This window comes from Ceratotherium simum, chromosome 31, assembly GCF_057802395.1.
Source record: "Ceratotherium simum simum isolate JZ-2026a chromosome 31, ASM5780239v1, whole genome shotgun sequence".
Classification (NCBI taxonomy): domain Eukaryota; kingdom Metazoa; phylum Chordata; class Mammalia; order Perissodactyla; family Rhinocerotidae; genus Ceratotherium; species Ceratotherium simum.
Window position 1 is genome coordinate 8,180,118 of NC_141930.1, and position 16,727 is coordinate 8,196,844.

General features: G+C 38.6%; 1 protein-coding gene across 1 annotated transcript in view; it reads right to left on the bottom strand.

Annotated features, from left to right (window-relative positions):
• The window catches only part of STMN2 (stathmin 2), a 51,984-nt gene that overhangs the window by 9,639 nt on the left and 25,618 nt on the right, over positions 1–16,727 (bottom strand). Inside the window, exons 2-3 of the mRNA XM_004427136.3 lie at positions 14,753–14,848; positions 10,761–10,933 (exon numbers count right to left, since the gene is read on the bottom strand). Of these exons, the coding sequence (XP_004427193.1) occupies positions 10,761–10,933; positions 14,753–14,848 (269 nt within the window). The remainder of the gene's footprint in view (positions 1–10,760; positions 10,934–14,752; positions 14,849–16,727) is intronic.

Consider the following 16,727-nt stretch of genomic DNA (forward strand, 5'->3'; position numbering starts at 1 on the left):
CTGAATTTTCAGCTGTGAATCTTTTGGACAGACTGTCTTAGAAGAAGAAGCATTTAACCTCATCGAGGCGTTTTTGTTTTTTAAAATAAGTTGCTGCTAAACATTTATGCAACAGGAAATGCTATAATTAATCGCTGAATAGCAACATCCATTGAAGCCTGAGAAAAATAAGCCAGGATTGGGCAAGGTCCAGTTTTTTTTCCTGCCTCATTGTTTTTTGATCAGCTGTTGGCTTGGTCCTGCAATGAGCTTTTCAACCTTTACCAATCAAACTGCCAAACTGACTGTCTCATTTTATTCCACACCTACCTCCTGCTTTTTTTCATGAGCCAAATTCTCTTTGGAGACTTGTGAACAGTGCAAATTTAATGTTCACTTGGCCACAGACAACAGAAAGTTCTTGTTCCCCTATTGAACATGCTGAGGTCGCCTGGGCCATCTTTGAAACCCTGTGCTTGCTCAGCGATTAGAGCAGAAACATCAGAGCCAGGGCACCCCACCCCGCATTCCCCCCACATTTTGTGCACTGTAGTTCTGCAGCAGCAGGAGCATGTGGCTCTGTACAGTGTATGTTAACCATCACTAGGGTGCTTGACAAAAATGCGGACGCCTGGCAGCCACCTCCAGAGACTCTGATTCTGAGGTTCTTTGGTAAGACCCAGGAATCTATGTTCTAGCGATTCTAATGCAGGCCATTCACAGAATATGTTTTGAAAAATACACTGGCACGGGCTGTGGTGTCAGGCCTGTGTTCAAGTCTTAGCTGTGCTGGTGACCCTGGATGTGATATTTAACTTCTTTGCACATTCATTTTCTCCTCCACAATATGCAGCTAAGAGAAGTCTCACTCGATATAGAACTATCTCGGTTTAAGACTAAATTACTACACACACATCATTCCTGGGTAATTCCTTAGGACCGGCTGGTGCTCTGAGGGGAGCCTTCACAGGAGTAATTGTAAATGTGAACATCTAAACAATAGTAAATCAGAAAAATATTCCAAAGTATGTTAAGTATTGATTACCATTAAAAGCATTAACAGGAAAACATTTTAGTTGGTGGTAGTGGTCGTGGAGCCTTACTGGAGAGATCTTAATGCACAAACAATATAAAGTTTGACAAGGGAAGAAACTTCTCTTCAGATAAAATTCTACAGGAATGGTAAAATCAGACAGCCTTAGGAGTCTTTGTGGATGTGTTTATTCTGAAGTTTATCAGGAGCAAGTTTAGTGACTCACTGGGGATTAGACAGAAAATTCTGAAAACCAGCCCCGCTTCTTGTTTTGACCTCATAATGGTTTCATTGACATCTTTAGTAGACCCATCACATTCTTGCTTTTCTATAGCTTGCAAAAAACATTAATATGAAAAATAATGGGAAAATGTTAACAAAATAAGCTCAAAACCAAATGCAACCTTTCTGGAAGAAACATGAATAAAATAATTTCTGGCTGGTTCATCTTCCTGCCTCTAGGTGGGACTATTGGTAAAGCATCCTACATTGATTTTGCTTATTTACTGCTACCAGGACTACTAAACTGTGACAGAAAGAGAGACACTTACTAAAGGGGTGTGTGTGTGTGTGTTTAAAGTTTCTCTCTGAGAAAAGTCTTCATGGAATTATTTTTTTTGGCATATGTATAAAGGCATACACCTATCTCATAGGATTGTTTCTTAGCATCAAAGAAAATAATGTTTGCAAGATCTTCAGCACAGCATCTAATATCGAGTAAGTAAGTTCTGAGCAAATGGTAGCCATTTTTATTGAGAGTAAAACTCAAAGCACTTGTGACTAGGAGATGATGGTGACTGAACCTACTGGTGCAGCTAAACTCAAATGGAAAATTTTGCCTATTTTATGTGGGCAGGATATTTGTTCAAATTTCTTTGATTGTCAACAGTCAGTAGATTCAGGGATGCTCATGGTTGATGACTGTCAGCCCTCTCCTAACTCCTCCTCTGCACCGGCACACGTCCACAGAATGGGGCTGTATCCATAGGAATTTCACAGTTAAGTGAGCACCACAAAGAGGGAGGAGGAAACGACTTCGATCCTTCATTTCAGAAAATTCAGTTCAATCTATGTAACCTCCAGTCTAAAAACTTTTTAGAGGGAGAGAAGTCTGAGTTATCACAAAACAAGGGTGCAATGTGTCCAAGAATTGGGGATAAGATTGGAGCCCTAGGTTTCTCTTGTAATGGACAGAAAACCATGGGGCAGCTTCAGGAAACAAATAAACAATAAAATTCTCTTAATTTTCTTTTGTGAAAGAGCCAAAGACAGTCAAGAGACAACAGGGGAATAGGATTGAGAAGAGAAGAGCTTAGAATTAAAAGGGTAATATAGGAACACAGTCCTTTTCAAATTCCTCACCTTGGTGGGACACAACAGGTCTGCGTGAACAAACACGTCCACAGGTCCCGTTATCATTGATGGAGAGAGGTCTATTGTGTTGATGGGAGCGCGGCATTTGGCTCAGGTTGAAATGCCTCAATTAATGGCGTTAGTACTTTTGCAGCCACTGGGGCTAAACAAGATTACCCAGCTAGGTGTCAAGTGCATTTCTTTAGCACAGTTAACAGGGTGAAACAGAAACAGAAGGCAGTACAGAGTGTTCTCACGTGAGGCCGTTGCTCAATGACAAAGACTTGCCAAACTGGGGCCAGGCCACACTTCAGGGCTGCTGATATCTGGGGTGCCTCTTCTTACATACTGGAAGGCAATGTTACAGCCACATTGTCTCAACTAATGCATTTGCAGGATCTAATAATTATCCATGATTCAAATATTTAAAACTGAAGTCCATGAAAAAATACAAGATGAGAAGTTGATTATGGAAAGAATTCCTCACTGAGAAAATATTTAAGACTCCCTGGTTTGATCCTTCCTTATAAGCACTCAACTCAAACAAATTATTCCATGGAGCCAATAGTCTTGAGGACCTTTACCTCGGTTCCTAAGGTCTCTGTAACTCCATTTCTGCAGAAAGTCATAATTCTTTTCCCTTCTTTCACAGCCTAGCATCCAGATATCACTGCCTATAATTTCTCTAACTTTATTCCCAAGGAGAAATTGATTCTCTCATGAATATAGCTTAATCTCCCAGTCACAGCCTCAAGGGAGAAAACTGGTTTTGATTCCAATATTTCTATCAGTGAGCAAATAAGCATTTAGTCCAGAAAACTGCACTAAAACATGAAATGAGTGTGAGGATGCAGAAGAAAAACACATGATATAGAAAAGTGGAAGCATTTTCCTTCATTTGAGTAGAGGTAAAGTTCTCACTACATGGCTGAACAGGTATTCTTACTTTATTCCTTGCTTGGGCAGATTAGCAGAAAGGAATCTTGATTGTGCAGACTGATAGGGAGGTTGGAGAGGTGGAGTTTTCTGAAAGTTGTTAAAAATAAATTGTTCAAGGGAAAAGGATCTGACTATGGAGGAACATTTCTGAATAGCATGTACCTAATGTAGAAGGTCACTGAAATACTGAAAAGGAAAATTAGGGCATAATAATGATCAGCTGATATAATGCAAATGTCAAGGCGAAGTACTTACAGAACTGAGACACCCAACATGACATTCTGGGAGACTAAGGAACCGTCTCCATCTTGCTGTCGTAATAACAGGCATAAACCTTCTCACTCTGAACTCCATATTATTGAAATAATTACATGAGAGGCACATGAAGGGAAAAATAATGGGATGGGGAGAAGAGTTATTTTATGTTTAGGAACACTTTAACATTTTCCAAAGAGGTTCATTACCATTTCCTGTATTACTGAGTGTAAGAGTTTAATTACTGTACAAATGAAGTGGAAGATAAATTTGAATTAATTGGTATATAATACTCATTTTACTTTATGTTTACTTTACTTTAAGGCTATATTTTAAATAGTGCTAGTTTTCCATTTATTTATTTCAATATTTATTTCTGAAGTTTATTAACCCAGCTAAAGTCACAAGTAATGTCTTGTTAAAATATGACAACTGAATATAACTGTGTAAAACAAAAGGGTGCAATATTTGCTTTGTGTTGAAGCATCAGAAGCATAATAAAAAATTTAAAATGATTAAAATTCAAAGACCTTTAGAATGAGCCCTTCTGCTAAAGCCTGTAATGCATCTCTTGTGGTTAAGTCCTGGGGAAAAAAATCACCGGGATGCTCTCCACTGAGGGGATAACACAGTGAGGAGTCTGTGGCCCATGTGTCTGGCCCACGTGTCACATTCTGTAAGGAGCAGAATGACTCCCAAATGTTGAATTGCAATTAACCCAGCACTTTAGTTCATAATCCATTGGTATACAAGCCACCTCGTTTTTTCCTGGATTCAACTTTAATTGACATCTACAATGTGAGATGCCAACTAATGGGAAAAGTCAGTCTATCAGGTTCAACGACTAATAATCCACTTTTATGGGATTTTATGAAAAATAAGCAACACATCTTTTTTTCAGAGGTTCAGTGACCTTGGAGTTGATTGTGTCAATATTGTCAGTATGCCAGTTATATCTCAGTGGACTGGTGTGAGTAGTGCTCTTTTTAATTTAATCTATTTTAGGGTGAGGTTTTATCAATGTCATTAAAATCTTTGTTTTCATTTTTTTTTTAATATTATTAATTTTTTTCAAGCCACTTTAGTTGGGATGACTTATTTACATATGTGTTACCTATCAAACTATCTGTTGTACTTTGAGAAATATGTTATAATATTTAAAAATATTTATGAAATGTATTATATGATAACATTTCAGTATCTGTGTTAATGAGAAATGTCTTTTGTTTATAAAATCATGAGTTTGCTAGACCATCATCTCTGTGAACTCAGGACTGGATGTGCTTTTGCACAGTAATAGCTAACATTTTCACAGTGCTTGTAATATGTGTTTATGTAGTGTAACTCTTCTGATTCTCACAGTGACTCCATGATGTAGGTCCTACTACTAGTCTCATTTTATACATGGATAAAACAACACATAGACAGGTTAGGTGACTTGCCTAAGGTCACACAGCTATTAAGTGGTGAAACCAGACTTCGATCACAGGCATTCTCTTAACTATATGTTCTTAACCATTATACTTTTAAAGATGCTCTTAAACACTGTGCTCTACTTAGAATAACCATATAATTTATTGTCCAAATTGGGCAATAAGACTTAGAAGATTTATAAGTGGACACTTATAAGATTGAAAGGAGAAATCACTAAGAATGATGTCCAAACAGCAAGAGTAAGCTGGAGTTGTCCTGGGTCAACTGGGGTGTACGGTTAGCTTGGCTCTGCTGCCTCTCATTAAGTAAATGTTTGTTGAATGAATGAGTAAATGGATGGATGGATGGATGACTAAAGTGTCCATATCATTTGACCTATGTAGGTCAGCTGCAGTATGGAGGCTTTGATTTCAAATTATGAGCTTCAAGCTGACCTCGTGAGATGATATGGTCTCATGGAGGTGAACACTGATTCCCAGAGATGATCAAAGAAGAGAGAAAAGGCAGGAAAAGGACTTATTCCTTTTATAACAAAATTCTTCTACCAGTGAATCAATGGAGCATTAATTCTGGCTCAAAGGAGCCTGAGGGAGGATTGTCCAATTTAGTAACCAGATGGGCAGTGCTGCAGTGGTGTCGACAGACGGAGCGAGGAATTGGGGAAACTGTCAAAACACTGAACACGAAGTGAATCTGAGGCCACACGGAGAAGCCTCCATGGCAGCCTTCCAGCTGTAAATCCAGAAGGCCCATGCAACACAGCCTAGGTCACTGGTTCCCAGATATGGTCCCTAAACTCCCGAAGCAGCCTTTCAAGGGTACTAATGGAGGGGGAGGGGCACTCACAAGTTTTTTATGTTTTAAAAGCCTATCAGAAATCATATTTCATATCTATACCTATGTCTAGCTTTATATTTACTTTGAGTTAGAGTTATGTGAATTTAGTGAGAAAATGCTTATTATTTTATAATAATCAGAAATATTAATTGGCAGTTATAGATTCCTGTGAGTATAACGATGACAAATTCTTATTTACATGTAGCATGTTTGGTAGGTAGAATCTCTAAAACCTGGGGACTTATGGGAAATGAAATGGGTCCAGGACAATGAAAATCTTGCTGACTACTGGGCTAGGCTGGACATCTGTGTGTTTTTGAAAGCCTTTAGTGACTCCTCATTTCTTGCATAATGGGGCTTGAGTACCCAGCGTGGCATTCAATGCCCTCCACAATCTCACCTCACTACTCTCCAACTCCCCACCCAAATCCACTAGTTCAAACTACTGGTCTACCCACCGCCTTGAAAACACACTTTCTGCATTCTCACCTCTGGGTATCCTTAGTTCTGGACTAAGACCATTTTCTCAGTCTAGAACACTTTCACCTTTTCTCCATTTATCTAACACTATTTATTTTTCTAGTCACCCAGCTTTTTTAAGCAGATATTTTTCTGAAAAGATGCTGAAATTCACATCAAGTCGTGAAATGGTTTTATTTCCTCAGTGACCTCCCATTTCACTTGAAGTCAAAGTCAAAGCCCTTGAAATGCTACCTTCTGACCTCCGTTCCTGCCAGTCTCCCCTTGCTTCCTCTGCTTCAGCCACACTGTCCTCTGTGTTCTCTCTCAAACACTCCTACCTCAGGGCCTTTGCACTTGCTATTCTCTTTACTTCAAATGGTCTACCCCCAGAGAAGAGTTGCATGGCTCACTCCTTACCTTCATACCTTTTTCTAAATGTTCTCATATTCCAGAGGCTTTGTCTGACCACCCCATGTGAATAGTGCCTTTCATTCCAGCACTACAAATTCCCTTTGTCCTGCTTTAGTTAGTATCATCTGATATATTATACATTTATTTATTAGCTATTTCTCCCCATTGGAATGTAAGATTGATGAGGGTATTCCCTGTGCCTAGAACAGTGCCTGTCGAATAGGAGGTGCTCAACAAACATCTGTCGATTGACTGATTTTCCCCAGACTAAGAATTCTCTGGACTGTAGAGTTTATTAAGTGCAATTTCAGAAGATGTCATTTGGAAACTTATTGACTATTATTTTGTTTTAGGATGGGAGAATGGAATAACAAGTCCATACAAGTTATACATTGCCACTTTAACATTAGGCTCTGAAAGTTATCATTTACTTATTCACTTAAAAATATTTGTAATATTAACTATTGCCAGGCACTATGAAACAAAAGACACAACCCTATCTTCATGGAGTTTATACCCTAATGAGGGGATATAGAGTTAAATAAATATGCAGATAAATATATGCTTACCAGTGGTGCTAAGTGCAACAAAGGAAAAACAAACCTGAGTACCGTGAGAGAGAATCACAGATAAGAACTGGCTTTGGCCTCTCCACGGTGAGGAATTGACACGTAAACTGAGACCCTAGGTAGCCAAGGAAGACAGCGTGGGATTTAGAAGATCCTGTTACTTACAGCAGGTCCTAAACCTCACCAGAGTTGGTTCTGATAATGTAAGGACTGAAATCATAGCATGAAAATTTCTTTTGAACTTTCTGAGTTTCTATGTGAAAGCTATTCTTAAAGAATACGTAAAGAAACCAAGGAAAGTTGAATCCGAATAATTATCTGGTACCAATTTGAAAAACTTACACATAAAGATGCCCCGTTGTTCACCAGAAGTTTCCTGGCCTAGTTTTCTGTATCTGTGCTGACCAACTCAGATGCTACTAGCCGCATATGCCTATTTTCATGTTTTTTAAAAATTTTTAAATGTGACTGCTAGAACAATTTAAAATACAAACGTGGCTCACATTATATTTCTATGGGACAGTGCTGTTCTCTATTGCTGCATAGTGCTTTTTTCATTCTATTTATATGAAAATAACCACAGAGGATGTTGGCAGGGCTAAAGAAGGGAATTACAAATTGAATAGTGTATGAGCTAAATAATTATTCTAATTGTTACCATAACACCAAACATTTACAGATAAAAATTGTGGAGATCTGTCATTGTGCTTGCCTAAGATCCATTTCCCCTTCTTCTTGTAAGAATACCCCAGTTTTCTTTTGGGGTGCCACTGCTCCACATATCTCAACCCAGGGATCTCACCTCAACTCCTCTGCAGGTCAGTGGTGATCATGTGATCCAGGCTAGCCAATCAAAGCACTGCGTCCCCTTGGCCACCACGATTGGCTCAGGGTAGTGCATGTGACCCAGGACAGGCCACTGAGACTGAATTCCAGCACTTTTGTTAGAACTATTAGGAAACAGAAGCTCTCTTTCTGCTGGAGTTGCTAATTTGTGAGGGAAATAATTTGGGACTGACCATTTGAAACTAACCTTTCTTGATATTGAAACCACCTAGGTGCAGGAAGAGATGATAGATATAAAAAAAAGTTTTTTGACAATATTACTTGATCTCTTGGGTACAACTGATGTTGAAGCTGCAGCCACTCCTAGACTTTTTAGTCACCTACCCCCTTTTTGTTTTAGCTGGTTGAGTTGGGTTTTGGTTATATGCACGGCCTCACTAAGATAATTACTGAGATATATGCACTTGCTGAAGGCTCTTTAAAGAGAACTAACAGTTCTTCAAATGAGTGCTAATTAAGTTATTACAACCCAATAGAATAAAATCAATTAATGATTTTTTAAGTTGGCACTTTCTGTTAATTAGTTATATTTTCTTCTAATTAAAACCCTTCTACCAGGACATAATCAATATAATGATTTTTGCCTTGAAAATTTTAACAAGTAATACCAGAAATGTGAAGGAAGACTGATTTTAAAGGGTTTCAAAGGGCATTTTTCCTGAGTGTCGTAATGCTGGGTGATTATATTTGTAAATGTCTTTTAGCCATATACAATTTCTAGTATAATTCAACTGTATAAATGTATAATTGTTGATAATTTATTGTTGTCAGGGTGCAGGAATTTTACCAGAATCAGTAATTAGTTAACTCAGGGAGTTTTATGAGAACACTGAGTTAATTTTGACCATCTCTATGTTGTTTTTTCTTTTCTTTTAATAATTTCCTTCAAATTAAATACATTACCTTGAAACCTAGTTCCCTTGGGTGAGAACTTAACCTGCCTTGAGTGCCACACACTCTCTGCTGTTGTAGTTAGTTATTTATATCTGTTGGCAGCAAAGTTCTGATGGACTGTAACTATGAATAAGTTAATTTAGCTTTACCATAAGAAGAAAGCTATAAATATCAATTAAAAAAAGCTGATGAATATTTTTAAAGCAATTTCCTGTACATATACTTGGGTTAGTAGCTCAGTTTCCTCCTTTTAAAATCCATATCTATAACAACAGCAATTGGTCAAATACGGCAAATATATATGTAAAGAAATACTCACCAGACACTTGGAGAACCTCACTCTTTTGTGAAAATTGAAATTATGATCAGTATGTTACATGACATAGGAAGATTTTTCAACCACGAAGGTTAAAACAAAAAATATTTTCTGGTTTAGAAAATTTAATCTGAGGACTTCTAATCTTTGAGCCTTGTTATTTGATACTACATATGTGTGTGTATATATGTGTGTGTATATATACACATACACATACACACACATTTGGAGTTGTCCTGCGCTCCTTGTTAGAGAATTCAGTCTTTAGGAGAAGGACTATCTTCATTCTCTTTGTAACCATTCAACATAGAAGGGTTTAATGTGTTGGCTAACTTTTTATAGACATCTTAATAAAATAAAAATTTATTATAAATGTAGAGTTTCCATTTAAATCATAAGACGGTACATGGAGCATATCTTTAGTGACTACATGATTCTAAAAATATATCCTGATAAAGTCAGTGGAAAATACAATGTGGGAATGAGTTACCTAAAATAATTCCATTTGGGTTGATCACGAGCATCTTGATGGGATGGACTCCCATAAGCACATAGCTGGCACAGATATATTCAGACATAACTTCTGTCTCTATGTATAGAGTCCTTGGGATTTCTGAGTGCCCTCCATTTTTAATACCCTTGATTTTTCTTAGTCATCTGATTGTGGGAAATTAAAGATTTAGCAAAGAAAAGTTCTCTAATACAAACAGGGACCGATGGAAAAAAGAAAAAAATGCCACAAGGCTTAGAAATGGGTAGAGAAAGATACTCAGAGATCCCAGAGAGGGTCCTGATCTTGGAAGGAGAAACTTCAAGGGCAGGTAGTGAGGCCTTGAGGAGCACAGGAGCAAGTTCCTGCTGCTTATCCTGGTGTGAACAGCATCTGGGCAGGAAATATCTCCGAGGGAGGATCTGGTGGTTTCTAGTTCCAAGGAAAACCACACACTACACTGGGGGCAGGACATGGACCCTCAGAGGGAGGACTCACCACTCCTGTGCCCCTCCCCACCCCAAGCCCTGGAGTTAATTTACCTAAGGCTCTGTTTTCTCCTTTGTGGGGAATGGACTAGGCAGGGAGACTTGTATGATAAAGGAGCCCAGATAGGGGGAAGGGCACTAGGGCACTGAAGCTCTTTTGGTGTCTGAGATCTTTGGCTTTAGCTAGTCTAAAAGCAGCAGTTTTTACTTGAACTAGCATGGCTAGTGTCTGTTGTCTGTTGAAGACCTACACATATTCAGGTGTCACTGTCTTAGGGGATCTCTGCTAGGATTTTGTGTGTGTGTGTGTGTGTGTATGTGTGTGTGTGTGTGAGAGAGAGAGAGAGAGGGAGGGAGAGAGAGAGAGAGAGAGGAGGGGAGGGGAGGAGAGGGGAGGAGAGAAGGGAAGAGAGGGAGAAGAGAGAAGAACTAAAACACCTATGGAAAAAGTTACCTTCCTTCTTTCCTCTGCGGCATCCAGTTTTTTCTGGATCTCCTCCAGGGACAGGTCTTTCTTCTTTGGAGAAGCTAAAGTTCGTGGGGCTTCGGAGATGGGAGATGGTGGCTTCAAGATCAGCTCAAAAGCCTGGCCAGAGGCACGTTTGTTGATCTGCTTCACTTCCATATCTAAGAAAGGAATATTTGAGAATGTTAAGCATACAGCATATGCATCATGGTCTTATTTTAATAATTTGAATTCTGACAATCGAAAGTCGCATTGTTATTCTGTCAAACAACAATACAATGCTACGTGATCATTTGCTCTACATTGTTTTGAACAAATCCGACCTCTTTAGTATAATTATGAATATATTTTAACAGAATAAATATTTACAGTGTTGGGAAATCCAACAATGTCTATAGAGAGTTGAATAATGGTAGGGATGCTTAGGAAAAAATAGCCTGAATTGATTGTAAACTAAACTTTATTTTCCTTTTGAATAAATATGAGCTTCACATGAAAATCAAGTAGCATAGATTTAGATTTATTAACTTATTTTTGGAAATACCACGGCTAGAGGCATTTCTAGGCTAAGTGATGAGGAAAATAACAAAGTTGTCCAGTTCTGATATATAATCCCATGGTTGGAAATCACAGGAGCTGTTAGAACCAACATAGCTCCCTGAACGGTTGGAAATATTTGGCTACGTCAATGCTAATATGCAAAACGTCCTGCTGGTTCCTGTTTTGCCCTTCAGGATGTGTGTTGATCTGTCGTCAAGCATGTATAGTGTCCACTCTGGGGAGGAATCTGTGATGAGGTCCCTGTCGTCAAAATGCTTACAGTCTAATGGGGACAATAAGACGAGATCCCACTGTGATATCTGCTCCTATTTTGTTGCTACTGAGAAAGTCCTCTTTCAGGAAACCTCAGCTGTAGAGAGGGGCCAGGGCAAGAGGCATTTTGGTGGAGGAGAGAGGGGGCAACATCTGCTTATATAATTTATACACTGTGTGCATTTAAAAGATGCTTAAGAACTGAAGAACGGTTAGCCATTTTTTTCACCAGAGACTTACGTGGGAAAGATAAGCAGATTATCAGACCTTCAAGTTTTAACGTTTCATAATATGACTTATAATATAAAATAATATCATTTACAATATAAAATAGAGTGATAGCTAGCATCTGCTAGGACATTTATAATTACATAAATTATAACATGGTAAAATATAATGATTTTTTAAAGAGCACTTTGGACAACTCTCAGTTTTAGATGAATGTTCCTTATTTTGAGCTCCACACTGCACCTCTCTCATGTTAACCCACTGGTCTGTGTTTTGTTCTATGAACATACCCAAAGTTAGGCCATGCTCTGTTGTGCATCACCACCTTTCAAGTATTTGAAAATAGTATGTGAAACAGTATTTGAAAATATGATTTTCCACGTCAAGTTTTTCCCCTGCCAGCTAAGACATCTTCAGCGCCCTGAAGTGACCTGTTTCTAGATCTTTACCACCGCATTGCCTCCTAACCCCGAAGCACTCTCTAATTTATTAACGTCCCTTTTAAACTGTGGCAGCAGAGCTGGCCAGGTCTCCAGGCGAGTTCCGACTAAAGCAGAGCAGAGAAGAAATATCACTTCTCTTGATGTGAATACTAGGCTCCGTCAATTTTCTTTAAGCGGCCTGGTTAGTGCACTTCGAGGTTGCGGTCAAAGAAAACCCCAGGTGAACGGGAACTGACCTTACAGCCTTAAACACTCAAGACAAAATCAATTCAAAAAATATATTGGAAATGATGTGGGGTTTTTTTTTTCACAAATGTAAAAATGTTTTGCATTTTCCTGAAGGTATCCAAATTTATACTTATATCTTAAATACAATTCTATAAAAATTATGTAAGTTTATGGAAAAGGATTTCAAGAGAACACGGGCAAATAAAAACAGCTTCTTTGATGAGATGATGGGATTTTAAATGGCTTGGGTTAGAGACGCTGGAATCAGAATTACCTGTATTTGCATGCAAATAGTCTGCTAGCTGCGCGATACGCGATACCCGGGGAAAGGGAATTAACTTCTCTAAGCTTTCAGTTACTCATTAAAGAGATGGAAATAAAAAGAGCCTGTTGTGGAGATTAAAAGATAAAGGATACTTGTCCAAATTCATCAAATTGTATATATTAAATATGTGCAGTATTTCGTATCTAATAAAGCTGTTTAAAAAAATTAAATTTAAAGATGTTCCAAAAAAAAAAAAAAGATAAAGGATTCTAAACATAAAGCACAGGCTATTGCATTTAGTGTTTATAAATATAAACAAGAACTAATACTACTACTAATTATTATTATTATTAATCTCTTCTTATAATGTTAGTCTGCGATATACACTTTGAGTTACTATTTCATATAGAAATGCAAGGCAAGGTTAAAGGCCTTGGAAATTTGAAATTCTCTACCGACTCTTTTAGGAAGCAGCACACAAGCAATGTTGAATTGTCAATCAACTTCTAAGACTCAGTTGATGCATAACTTCTGGTTTTCTTCTTCTCCTTTCTCAATTCCTAAACCGGCAGAAATCATCCTCGTCGTCTTCTCTGTCCTTCCAGGACACAGAGTATAACCTCTGTCTCAGCACGTAAGCACACTGTGTTCTCCTCACTGACTACTTGTATATCGTAAGGCTCTTCTACTAGGCCCCGAGTTCCTTGAAGGAGAGGCCCAGGCCATGCTCATCTTTGGAGACTCAGTGACAGCACATAGTGAGATATTAGGATCTCATAAGGAACGTAGCTAGATTACTAGTCTCCAAGACATCTAGCAGATTAGGGATCTGTCTAGTTTATTTGCTGACTGAATGAATTTACACAAAGTAGGCATTGGGCCTGCATTCTAATGAGAGTTTTGTTCCGAAACCGAAACCTTTCACAGGAAGGACATTTCCTTAGGGAACAGTTAATTTGCATTTATGATGCTTGTGCCATGATAGAATGACTGGGAGGAAAACACCTTTGAGACCTGGAATACGCTTTAAAGGCACAGAAGGGATTAACTGCCACAGGTCCCTTCACCTTATCTTTAATGCCTTTCTTTACATATGTGGAAACGTAAAACAACTGTGAGCGAAAGAAGTAGCCAAATACACCTCAGCTATATCCACTACATATATGTATCTGTGGCAAACATTTTGATTAAATTGACTGAATTAAGTGAGGATGGTGTTGTTGAGAAGGATGGCTACCATTTCTGAGAGAAATGGGGCCAGGCCCACATTTGACTTGCATTAAACCATTTAAACCCCATAGCAACCCTGGGAGGAAGATACTAAAATAAAATAAGGCTCAGAGAATCTAAGTAACTTGCTGAGGTCACGCGGACAGTGGCAGAGCCAGCAAGGAAACCAAATTGAGTAGAATGAATCAGGATAAATCAAACAGAAAGGGCTGCACTGCAAAAAAGTTCATAGCCATGCCAATTCTTTAGGCTTTTCTTACATCTTTATTTGGGGTCTCAGTCATAAGTCAGTTTTATTATTGGGACTTATTAGGTTGTTGACACACACGCACAAAGTATGGGAACTTTATAAAGACTACAAAAAAGCAAAAACTGGGATGGTTGTTGATTTCCTCTCCCAAGTTTTCTTAGTATAACGCATTTTGTTGCAAATTATGATCTGCTCTAATTACAGATTAGCATGTAATATTACTTGCAAAGAAAAGCCTTGGACGTATTGTGGATGTTGATATGCTGGATGCAGCTGCTAATTCAGCCACGACAATTCAGCCATGTTTCTTAAGAGACGTTAATGTGCTCTTATTAGCATCAAACTCAAACTGTTTAGAGCAATAGGCAATCAATAAGACCTATTAGCTAGACACAGCAAGTCCATAGGGAAATCTATAAAATATTGATTTAATTATATCAGGAGCTGCAACAGAGAAACAAATGTATCCAAACTTTTCCAAACGGTCTAGCCAGCAGGGGCATCTCTGCTGTGGGCCACTCACCATCGTAAGTATAGATGTTCATGTTGCGAGGTTCTGGGTAGAAGCAAGAGCAGATCAGTGACAGCATGGACAGCTCCTTCATTTTTTCCTTGTAGGCTGAAATAAAAGGCTCTCGATTAGTATCTTTCATTTTCTGAATTTCCTCTTAATGCTTCTTTTAATTTGAATAATAATTAGAGCATCTTGCAAAATCAATATTGCCGGGGACACTGCTTTGCTCTCTTTCACAAAATGTAAATGAATGAAAGGTTGAAACAGAACTCTGAAGTGTATGTTCCTTATTACAGAGGACATAAGTTGCACATTTTAGCAGGTTAGATAAAAAGTGAGAGAAAGGGAGTTAAAGAGAGGAAGCTAGAAGGAATTGAGATCTGGGAGGACAGGAGGGAGTGACGGGAAAGATCTGGAGGAAGCAAAACCAGACCAAATTAACAGAGAGATTGGTCCATTCTAGCACATGTGCATGCATGTCTACTGTACATAAGTAAGATTCAAGAGGTGTTCTTTACTGGTTGAATGGCCACATATTCATTTGGGGACAGGCAGAAAACTCATCAGGATAGTTATTGAGCAGGTACATTCTCCAGTGACCCATGTTGTTGCTTTCTCTTCATCCCCAGGTGCACTTTCTTACATCTCCCTCTTTCCACACACACCAAAAACCTGGATCTGAGATCTGATCTGGGTCTTCTTTTCTCTGTGCATGACCTAGTTTGGGTGCCCACCTCACCAAGCAGCTACAGGAGTTCAGATGGTGACCCCCTTCCCTCTTCACTCCCCCTCCCATTTAATTATCCCCTCTTTCTTTTAAGAGGCCTCCTGCCCAGGTAACCCTGGAGGGCATTTTATCACTGTTGGTGTCACCAGGACAAGTGAGGACCAGACAGGGATAAGGAGGTGAGATCCTCTGACCTTTGCTGATTATTTAATTAGTGAGATTAATAAATAAAGAAAAATGATAGATATATCGTGAAGAATAAAATAATATACTTCCTTGTGAGGAAGTATAAACAGATGATGATGGAGTGACATATTGAACCTCACAGTAATGTTTGCCTCTTGGCAGGGTTTTCTAATCATTCCTGTAACCCAAGGGAGAATGAGAGCCTTGGGAAGGCGGGAACTCCCAGATTAGTTTGGGCGTCATTGACAGGTGCATCTTTTGTTGGCCAGCAGAAAACAGATTCAACAGCTGATTGATTTAGAGCTGCAAAATGTTAGATTGGGAAGATTCTAAGAGGTCAGTTAGTCAACTGTCCACCCACCCCACCACCAATTTTGCAAATGAAACTGGCCCACAGATGTGAAAGTCATATGTGGCCAGTGTCAAAGCGAGGCATCTGGACTGAACGCAGTAAATCAATCTATCTCAAGATTGCCAAGAGGACTTCTGCTAGCTCTACTTTCAGGATGAGATTCAGTGTGTCAAGAGGGTTGGACATGCTTGCATATTGTTGAACCATACGCAAAGATCAAATATTGTCATATTGCATAAGGTACAACCTGACGCATCCAGAGGGTCTCTATAAAGGAATCTCCCTCCCTACTTATTTCCTTAAAATAAGCAACACAATTTGCCTTGTGTCATAACAGTCCTGCTAACACCCATTCTGAGAGGTTTTATTGGATGCCTTTGAAATTTTAGAAGGCTGAAACCATATTCCTTTGTCTTATGTGTCTATTTAGTTAATTAAATTATGTCACTTATAAAGGTCCAAGCAGATCTTTACATGGACATTCAGTTTCAATCACAATTTCTGTCAGATAGAAAGATTTTGTGGTTCAATACATTTAATTCTATGAACTGATTAACATCAAGAACAGCAGGGCTTTATAGACTTGTACATTTTTTTGTAAAAGAACGAAATATGGTATCTAAAACATTTTGCAAAATTAAGCACATATTAGAAGCACATACTAAAGATACCAACTTTATTAGGGAGGGCGAATGCAAAAATAAAAATAAAATAAAGGA